This window comes from Arachis ipaensis, chromosome B06, assembly GCF_000816755.2.
Source record: "Arachis ipaensis cultivar K30076 chromosome B06, Araip1.1, whole genome shotgun sequence".
NCBI lineage: Eukaryota > Viridiplantae > Streptophyta > Magnoliopsida > Fabales > Fabaceae > Arachis > Arachis ipaensis.
Genome location: NC_029790.2, coordinates 34,071,725 through 34,081,813, shown reverse-complemented (window position 1 = coordinate 34,081,813; position 10,089 = coordinate 34,071,725). Strand labels below are relative to the sequence as shown.

Genomic DNA, 10,089 nt, shown 5'->3' with positions numbered 1-10,089 from the left:
TTTTTATTTGGTTAAAAATAGAGAGAAAACAAATTTCTTGTAAATCCCGTTTCTAAACTTTGAAGAGAAGTCTAAAAAGATAGTTTCCTTGTCTAAAAAGAGTTTTTTCTTTCCTAGATCTCACCTTAAAATTTTTTTAGTACTGCTACACATACAAGTCTTTTTGGCATACAAGTCATACAAGTTAACCCTAACCCAACAAAATCTACTTACATAACACGCGCGTAAAAATCACGTTGTTCCTCTTTGTATCCCGCGTTCCTCCTCCTTCTCCTCTTCCTTCTTTTTCTCCTTTTTCTTTGCGTTTCTCCTCCTTTTTCTTCGCAAGTTTCATCTTCATTGTTGTTTTTCTTATTACTATTGTTATTGTTGCATTTTTTTCCTCCTCCTCTTTCTACTGCTTTTACAACATTATGTATTTTTTTTTGTTTGATTTTTTTCTCCCAAGAAGAATTATCACTACAAAAAAATAGAACATTTGTAACAAAAAATTTGTATCAAATTTAAAATTGTTACAAAAAATAGTATTTTGTAATAATAATTTGTGATTGTTACAAAAGAATAATATTTTGTAACAATATTACAAGTTGTTATAAAATATGATAATATTTTGTAACAACCTATTTTATTTTGTTACAAATTATGTTAGTTTTTGTAACGAGATGGTGTTTTGTTACAAAATATTGTAATATTTTGTAACAAAAAAAAAGTCGTTGCAAAAATTTAAAATATTTTGTAACAAAACATTTTTTTTATTTCAAAACCTTCAATAAAGGAAAGAAAGAAAGGGGGTGGTGGGGGCGCTCCAGGTGGGAAGAACCGAATCAGAAAATAAGAGGGGGACCGAATTAGAAAATGAGGGGAGCCGCGAGGAAAGAAGGAGGGGAAAGAGGGAGGCGGCGCAGTGGGCGTCACTGCCACTAGAGCCGCCGTCGAATCACCACGGGAGAGAAGGAGAGAGAAGCAGAACTGCGAAGAGAGAGAGATCGACGGAGACGTTCACGCCGTTCGTCCTCGTCGTTGCCATGCGTTGCCGCCGCCGCCGCTAGTTTCGCTACCGTTGAGCTCGAAGGAGAAAGGGAGAGCGACGCTGACAAAGAGATTAACGGAAGCCAGTGAAGCGCGTGAGACAAGGGAAGCCAATTCTATCACTTCCGCCGCACCCCAATTGCCGTCGGTCGAGCTCGCCGTCGCTGGAGGTGAACCGGTGTCGCGTCCTTGCGGCCAGAGCCACCAACGCCACTACTACTACTCAAATTCTGCTTCTCTTCCATTAGGGTTTGCTATCGCAGCAGTCCTTTTGAAGCTAGACTTAGTTAGAGATGAGGTCATTTTGTGCTTACAAGTAATAAATATTGCGCTATGTATTTATGTTGTCACTCTCCCTCTACGTTAATTGTTTTTCCCTTTAATATAATACAAAATAAGATCTACTTCTGAATAGCTAATATTTGATTAGGCAATGATTATTGTTGCATGGAATGAATCTGGGAATCCAAGTGCAATTTTTAATGGTGATGTCTTCAAGAAGGTGCTGAGTGTGTTTATAACAGCAGCCATATTGAAACTTGGACAAGGTAGGGGATAGCAAATTTTACCTGAAGATATACTACTGTCTAGTTTAATTCAATAGCTAATTCTATCATTGTTGCATGTGTTTCTATAAAATTGCAATCTACCTTGCTACTTTAACCGCCGTTTTGGAACCATTTCTTCTGCCGCTATTAATGTCTAACATGCAAGAGTATCAATGGCCAGAGTCTTTCTAAACTTGTTTACTTTCAAGCTTTTTACATTATGAGGAGGTTGCTTATGGTTTTTCCTTTTTCTTTATCCTGATTCTGTTTTTCACTTGGGCAGCTACTCTGGATGTGATTCTCAGTTAGAAAGAGAGAGGGGGAGAACTTGAAAAGAGAGCTCACCACCATTTCTTCATGTTCCCTTTTTCCTGTTCTGTTTCTACATTCTCCGGTCATTTACTGCATTTTTCTTTCAATTCTATTAAATTCATTTAATTCTGTTAATTTTGATTAGTTAGACTTAGTTAGATATGCATGTTGTAATGGATTATAGGTTGTTAGGTAAGCTGAACATAGTTTGTAGAGGAATTAGGTCTAGAAAAATTTTGCTGTTTTGAATGTGTTTGGAATAAATTTTTGTTAATTGTTTGTTGAATGATCATGAATGTTGTTTAAATTGTTGTGAATCTATAATTGGATGATAATGATTTTCTTCTTTTCTGAATCGAATTGTGAACTGCTGCTGTTATGTGAATTTAGTTTGTGCAATAATGATGATGAATTTAGATTGTGCACTCAAGTTGTTTGTTGCTTATTTCATATGGATGAATATGTGAATTTTGTTTAATTGTTATTGTATTCATATGGATATTGATTTGATTGAGTGAATTTGGAAAATATGCTAAATTGCTGCTGAAATGCCGCCGAAATTTGTTTAAATTTGTTTCACTATTAGTTTTTCATTTAAGTTAAATCTCCTCATCTTTCTATGAAATTCAATTACACTGAAATTGAGAATTGAGACTTGTGAGTGCTCTGATTAGGCATGACTAGTAAACAAATTATGCAAAACTGTCGTGTTAAGGAAAAGGGAGAAAAACTCCATCAATAGAGACAATACAGACCTGCTTTCATTTCAGCTAGAAGCTTAGAGTATTGCTGTTTACACAACTAATTGTGATGCAATTTAACACATGCATTATGCTTTTATTTTTAGTTTTTTTGCTATGTCACTCTGATCATCATATCGGTCCTCTGGTTTTCAAACCACACCATGGTTCTCTAGGCCACTTTTTTCTCTTATTCGTATGTATTTATTTACATATTTGTTTCTTCTTTTTGCATAATTAACGATCCTTATTTTGTGTTATTCAGTGCATGGCGAATCCTTTTTTGGGAGTTATCAGAGTATGCTACAATATTACACTAAATAGGAATTACTCATTTCTATGATATTGCAGTAAATAGGTATTACTCATTTCTATATTGTCTTTGATGCTTATAGTTAATTAGTTATTAATCTATAGTACTCAGATTCATTCTTTGCCTTTATAACAAGAGTCCTATAAACGAAGCAACATCAAAGGCTATGCTGACATAGATGATCAGCATCATCTTTAGAAGAATGGAAACCAATCCGATGGGGCTTATTTTTATTCTTTATTATTAACTGTATGAGTTTATCAAGGACTAAAAATATGACTTTTTTTTTTATGAATTTTTTAATTGTTATTTTGTTAATTGTTACTTTCCTTTTGTGACTACATAATCTTCTTGTCTATCACTTGTTTGGCAGAATATTTCAGCTTAGGCAGATGGTGAAGAGCAAGAAATTGTAAGTACTCATTCTAGCCCAGGACCATCTAGTCATGAAACTAATGGAAGAGCCGTATCAGTTTATGTTTATTACTTTATATATATACCCATATACAGAAAGGTATTCCTAACTATTAATTTATCATGCAACTGGTTTTGGAGTGATTTATTAAGTAGTAATATAGAGCATGTTGTTATTCTAATGCTGGACAAAATGAGTTACTAGAAGCCATGAGGTTGGGAAAGGACTTGGTAAGAATTTTAGAGTTCGTATTCATTGTTGAATAATATGAGTATAGTTTTTTGTTTTTCCGATGCATTTTTAAAGGAAAAATAAATCTTGCTTCTTAAGCTAGTGTTTTCTGGTTGGTGGTCTTTTCAGGTGTGTGACACTTATTAGAAGCTTCTCCAAAACCATGAGAAAGGAGCTAATGAACATGATGGAGTTTGTAATTTGTAGTTTACATTTTGGAGATTTATAATTCCTTGTTTTTCTTGTCCTATATATCTATCTAGTTCATTAGAGTTCTTCAATATGTCTTGTTAGTTTGTACTTTAAAGTTTATATGTTGAAGATTTATAAAACAATCTTAGTTAAATGAAAGATATTTGAACTACCTATGTTATTATATATTATATAAATGTTGACTTGTTGAGTAAATTAGTTAATATATTAATTAATTAGAAAACTAATATAATTTGGCAAATTATGTGTAATTTGTATTTAAAAAATTATTACAAAATAAATAGTATTTTGTAACTAAAGAAAAAAATGTTACAAAATCAAGTTATATTTTGTAACAATTTTATGATAGGAAAAAATATATTGTCACTAAAAATATTTTGAAGATCAAAATTTGTTATCACTTTTGTAACGACTTTTGGTTTTTTGTATTAGAAAAATTTGTTACAAAATATCACTTTGAATTGTAATAGTTCCGTTTTTTGTTACAAAAACTTTTTGTAACGGGACATACTGCAACGGTCCATTTTTTTGTTACAAAATCCTTTTGTTTCAAAATTTCGATTTTTCATAACAATTTTTTTTTTGTTACAAATATTACTTTTTCTTGTAGTGTATGAGAATATGAAATAAGAAAATGAAGAAGAAGAAGCAATAGAAGATGATGAGGGGAAAGAGGAAGAGTTTTGAATTATGTAGAACTTATCAACACATATACACCGAAAATTTTTAAATAATGCACTCAAATATTTTCGTGTTACATCCCAATATCTTTATGTTACACCCAAATTTGCTGCAAATACAGAAAAATATTTTCCTCTAATGCTGCATTTTTTTCTTCTTTTTTTTTTTTCTTATTTCTTTCTTTTTTAGTTGAATGAATGTAAGTTTATCATCTTTCAAGTAATTTTGTACCATTATGTATTTCTTCTTCATCTTTGTTTGATTTTTTTATTCTTATTAAGAGAGTATAACAAGAAAAAACTTAAGAAGATAAAAAAAAAAGATGATGATTGAAAAAGAAGAAGAAGCAGCAGAAGATGAGGATGAGGAAAAAGAAAAATTTTGAATTATGTAGAACTTATAAGCACACATACACTGAAAATTCTTAAACAATACACTCAAATATCATCATGTTACACCCAAATATTTTTGTGTAACAACCAAATTTGTTGCAAATACAGAAAAATATTTTCTTTAATGCAGAAATTTTACATTACATTCAATTCAAACCATCAATGATGAACAACAATTTTCACAAATAAAAATATTATTCACCTACAGAATCATAAACTACTAACGAAAATATTAACTAGAATCGAACTACACCTCAGCCACTTGATTGGATTCAAAACAATAATCAATTTCGTTCTGGTTCAATTGATAATTTGAACTTGAATTATTAATTATTTTCAACAACGAGATAACTGATGATGGAGGAGAAAGAGAAAAAGGAAGGAAGAGAAGAAATTTCAATAAAAAAAAGAAAGAGGAAGAAGAGGAGGAGGAGGTGGTGGTGTTAGTGACGACGATAACAAAGTGCAAGAAAGAAAAAGAAAAAGAAGGTGCGGACAAAGAAAAACTTGTATCATGAATATAAATAATTCGTATAAATTTATATTAAAAAATAACTTATATATAAAAAATAATACTAAATTTTTTATTCTTTTAATTTTATTGCATCAACCAAATAGAGAAAAATCTATTTTCCTTTTTTTTTTTCCTTCTTCCATCCATTTTTATTGACCTGCTTAAACAATTAAAAAAAGGTCCCAAGTCAGAGTCAAACAAATGAACAATTGAGGCAACTCTAGAATGTTCTACAGTGCTCACTCTTAATACCTAAATTACCCTTCATCGATCGCCACAGTTTTGTTTCCAATCCTTGGTCACATTCCAGAACCCTCCAGAATCCTCTTTCCCAGATCTATATAACTTCCCTCTAATCTCTGGTCTCATCATCCCAATTCGAAAATCACTAATAATTCTCCTCGCATTTCCAAACTTCTCGGGCGTTCTCAAGAAATAAAAATCCCTCTCTAATTCGATTCCCGAATACTTCGTGTTTCATCTCAAGAAACTATCATGCAGATCTTCGTGAAAACCCTAACAGGGAAGACGATTACCTTGGAGGTGGAGTCCTCCGATACCATTGACAATGTGAAGGCTAAGATCCAAGACAAGGAAGGCATCCCGCCGGACCAGCAGCGTCTCATCTTCGCCGGAAAGCAGCTCGAAGACGGTCGCACCCTTGCCGACTATAATATCCAGAAGGAGTCCACGCTCCACCTCGTCCTCCGCCTCCGCGGCGGCATGCAGATTTTCGTCAAAACCCTAACCGGAAAGACGATCACTCTGGAGGTTGAATCCTCCGACACAATCGACAACGTGAAGGCCAAGATTCAAGACAAAGAAGGCATTCCTCCCGATCAGCAGCGACTCATCTTCGCAGGGAAACAGCTAGAGGATGGTCGCACCCTCGCCGATTACAACATTCAAAAGGAGTCCACGCTCCACCTTGTTCTCCGTCTTCGCGGCGGCATGCAGATCTTTGTGAAAACCCTAACGGGAAAGACCATAACTCTCGAGGTTGAATCTTCGGACACAATAGACAACGTGAAGGCCAAGATTCAAGATAAAGAAGGAATCCCTCCTGATCAACAGCGACTCATCTTCGCTGGGAAGCAATTAGAGGACGGGAGGACGCTTGCTGATTACAACATACAGAAGGAGTCGACGTTGCATCTTGTTCTTAGGTTGCGTGGAGGGATGCAGATTTTCGTGAAGACTCTAACCGGGAAGACGATAACGTTAGAGGTGGAGAGTTCTGATACTATTGATAACGTGAAGGCAAAGATACAGGACAAAGAGGGGATTCCACCGGACCAGCAGCGTCTAATCTTTGCTGGGAAGCAGCTTGAGGACGGACGCACTCTGGCCGATTACAACATTCAAAAGGAGTCCACCCTCCATCTTGTTCTCAGGCTCCGTGGCGGTGAACTCTGATTGCTGATTGTGCTGGGGTTGTTTTCTTTCTGATGTTCTAGTTATACAATTTGGACTTCTGTTTCTTTTCCTGTGCCTTATTGATTCTTGTGAATCTGTTACGTGTAATTAAGATTGTGCTTTTGTTCTTCTGCTGAAGTATTGATTAATACAGAATAAGATTTACTTTTGCTATTACTTTGTGCTGTGCATCTTACGTCGTTCGATTTATGCATTTATGTATATTGAAGTGCTGATCAACGTGCGTTTGGGTGATTGAAAATTGAATACTTTTGCTGGTGCCCAAGTTTTGATTTGTTTGTTGGTGGTTTTGAAAAATAAATTTCCTTTGTGACTACATCCACTAGGTGCATTTTCATGTGGGAGGTGATGGATTATGTATGGTGGAGAGTGGTTCGAGGGTTTAATGAGCTTTTGTTGATTTTGGTGGTGCATTCGGCTCATTATCCTTCTTGTGTTGCTAGGAACTTGTTGCATCATGAGTTCTTAAAAGAATAGCTTTTGATATCAGGAAAACAAGATCTATTTTGTTTTATCTTTCTTTTCAGGATATTGTTTGATTTGTCTCTTGCGGTACAGTTAGTCTGCCTGAGATCTCATTCCTTAGAAAAGATCACTTAAACATGACCCATCGAATGGCATGGAATAGAAGATTTAACCAAAATTTTCCCAGATGAATGGCATGACATAGATGGTTGTTTTAAGCCTAAACGCCATTAATATACACCATCTCTGTGCTCGTTGTTTAAGACGTTCCCCTTAATAACCGTCGCCTCCTTGTAGAATACTTTGCCCTGTTTAATAAGTACCCCTGCCTTCTGTCCTTGTCAAAACTATATAAGGTGAACAAGGAATAGTAAGTAGAGAATATTAAATTGTCACTACGTGTAAATCACTTGGTAGATAAAGAGAGTTCTATTAGAAGAAGAAACAACATAAACAACGAGGAGGACAGGATAAAATTTTCCTTCAAAGCACATTGGTATTTGGTATTGGTTTATAAGACACATCTAGATATTAATGGACAATTTGAAATTTTATTTTCATCCTCCCATTCATATTTGCACTTAGCTATAACAAAAGTTAGAGTCCTGTTAGGGATGCACTTAGCTATAACAAAAGTTAGAGTCCTGTTAGGGAGGGAGTTAATAGAATATTTGTATAATATTAGGGAGTCAATAAAATATTTGTACAATGAGTATAATGGGTTATGTGAGTTAAAAAATAAACACCATCTATACTATCTAAAATAATTATTCGAAAAAAGATATCACTCATTCCAAAAGTTTTTGCTGATGAAAAAAATATAACACTAATAATTATATCTCTAATATTTTTTTAAACCTCCATTGTGTATATGTACAAATATTCAATTTCTCAAAAAGCTATTGTCCAAAGCGGTAAGAAATTTCTTTTTCTTTTTTATTTTATCAAACTTTAGTCAAGTAACAATTACACATATCCCCAACCGATAATGCAAGTTGAGTAGCTCTCATACAAATACATATAAATCAGCAATAGCATGGGCTTGATTTTGAAGGCAAACAAATATTTTGTTGACGGGAAATGAATTTTATCCTCCAAACTCAGCATGCTCTATCATCAATCTTTGTCCCCACAACAAAATTGCTAACAAGAAGAAAATTCAAAATGAAAAAAAGCGATCAAGAACTTGAAGATGAGGCTGAAGCAGCATAACCGCCAAGGAACCTCTCCACATACTTGCCAAAAATATCAACCTCCAAATTAACTTTCTGCCCAACCTCCTTCAACGGAATAACCACCTTCTGCTGTGTATACGCCACAAGCATGAAACTGAACCACCCTTCTTCATCACAAACCTCCACAACCGTCAAACTCGTGCCATCCACGGCTATGAACCCTTTTGGCACAACGTACCTCAGCACCTCCTTCTCCGCCTTCACCTTAACCCATATCGAATCCCCTTCTGGAACCTTCGATAATATCACCCCCGTGCCGTCCACGTGACCCTGTACCACGTGTCCCCCCATGCGGCTCGTTGGAGTCAACGCCCGCTCCAAATTCACCGCCGACCCGACTTCCAGTTCTGCCAGCGACGTCTTCCTCAGTGTCTCCGGCGACATGCCCACGGTGAAGGTAGACGCGTCAAACTCCGTAACGGTGAGGCAGGTCCCGTTGACCGCGATGCTGTCGCCGAGGCTGATGCCGTCCAGGACGGTCTTGGCATGGATCTTCATGATGAAAGCACTGGTTCCGGCGCCGTCGTGTGTGGCGGCGCCGATTTTCTCGACGGTGCCCATTTCTTCGACAATTCCGGTGAACATGATTGGTGTGGTTGAAGAATGAATGAATTGGATCAGTGGGCGTGTGGAGAATCAAAGCAGACAGATAGATCAGCAGCGGTGGCGGCCGCAGCTGCAGTATAAGGGAGGAGACAACAGCGGCTTAGGGTTCAGAAATAGTGGTGAGGACTGAGGAGGACCTACTTACTAACTTTTTATTTCCCATCTAAAATGTGATAACTCATAACTTGGTCTTTTACTCTCTTATATTTTTGGTGATAGTCTTATTATTTTAGTCTTGTTGGTGCATGATTGGATGCAAGTTGCTAAGAAAGTTAGAATGATAATAAATTTGGCTTTTTTGTTTGTTTGCCCATCGATTAGTATAAATGTGAGTTTGATACTGCTTTTTGAGAGTTGTACTGCATATTACCACAGCTTATAGGCCATAGGGTGATCCGGTGATGGTATGCGGCTGTGCAGAACAGTTGTACTGTTTTTCTGACTTGTGAATGAACAGTTTCAGTTTGATAAAAATCATTGTTGGCATATGGGGGCATTCCGAGAATTGAACTCGGGACCTCTCGCACCCTAAGCGAGAATCATACCACTAGACCAAATGCCCGGTTTGAACAAATTTACGGTTATTTCAATTTCTGACCTGCGTACGGTTTTGGTATATTTGTGGAAAATGTGGATTGCAGCCAAGATTTGTGCTACAATGGAAAGTAGGATATATTTGCCTTTTATTTTCTCTTTAACCAATGTGTGCAATTCAATTGGGATAACTTAGATACCGGTGCATTTACATCCCCCTTTTTTTTATGTGTCTGTGAGACTGATATACAAGTTTAGATTAACACTTTAATTAAGTTTTTTTTTTAAAAATAGTTTAAATAACAATGTGTGCATGGGATAACTTAGATACCGGTGCATTTACATCCCCCTTTTTTTTATGTGTCTGTGAGACTGATATACAAGTTTAGATTAAAGATTAACATAAGTTTTTTTTTTAAAAATA

At 35.7% G+C, this 10,089-nt stretch overlaps 2 protein-coding genes and 1 non-coding gene across 4 annotated transcripts; 1 reads left to right on the top strand and 2 right to left on the bottom strand.

The window, feature by feature from the left end:
• Window positions 5,699-6,981, top strand: LOC107648645 (polyubiquitin). Its single transcript, XM_016352447.2, has one exon. It carries the CDS (start codon window positions 5,884-5,886, stop codon window positions 6,802-6,804), a length of 921 nt encoding a protein of 306 aa, XP_016207933.1. The 5' UTR covers window positions 5,699-5,883; the 3' UTR covers window positions 6,805-6,981.
• LOC107648646 (riboflavin synthase) lies at window positions 8,184-9,667 on the bottom strand. Of its 2 annotated transcripts, XM_021104394.1 has the most exons (2): window positions 8,537-9,667; window positions 8,184-8,503 (listed from the first exon to the last, which is right to left on the bottom strand). In XM_021104394.1, exons 1-2 carry the CDS (start codon window positions 9,108-9,110, stop codon window positions 8,469-8,471), a joined length of 609 nt encoding a protein of 202 aa, XP_020960053.1. In that variant the 5' UTR covers window positions 9,111-9,667; the 3' UTR covers window positions 8,184-8,468. The 2 variants fall into 2 exon arrangements, with proteins under 2 accessions (XP_020960053.1, XP_016207934.1); XM_016352448.2 differs by having other exon boundaries at window positions 8,193-9,656.
• On the bottom strand, window positions 9,622-9,693 carry TRNAP-AGG. Its single transcript has one exon. It is a non-coding gene; the product is annotated as a tRNA-Pro (tRNA).

Excerpts from the sequence above, each read along its gene's own strand:
- LOC107648645 (XM_016352447.2), top strand. The coding sequence starts at position 5,884 with ATGCAGATCTTCGTGAAAACCCTAACAGGGAAGACGATTACCTTGGAG.
- LOC107648646 (XM_016352448.2), bottom strand. The coding sequence starts at position 9,110 with ATGTTCACCGGAATTGTCGAAGAAATGGGCACCGTCGAGAAAATCGGC.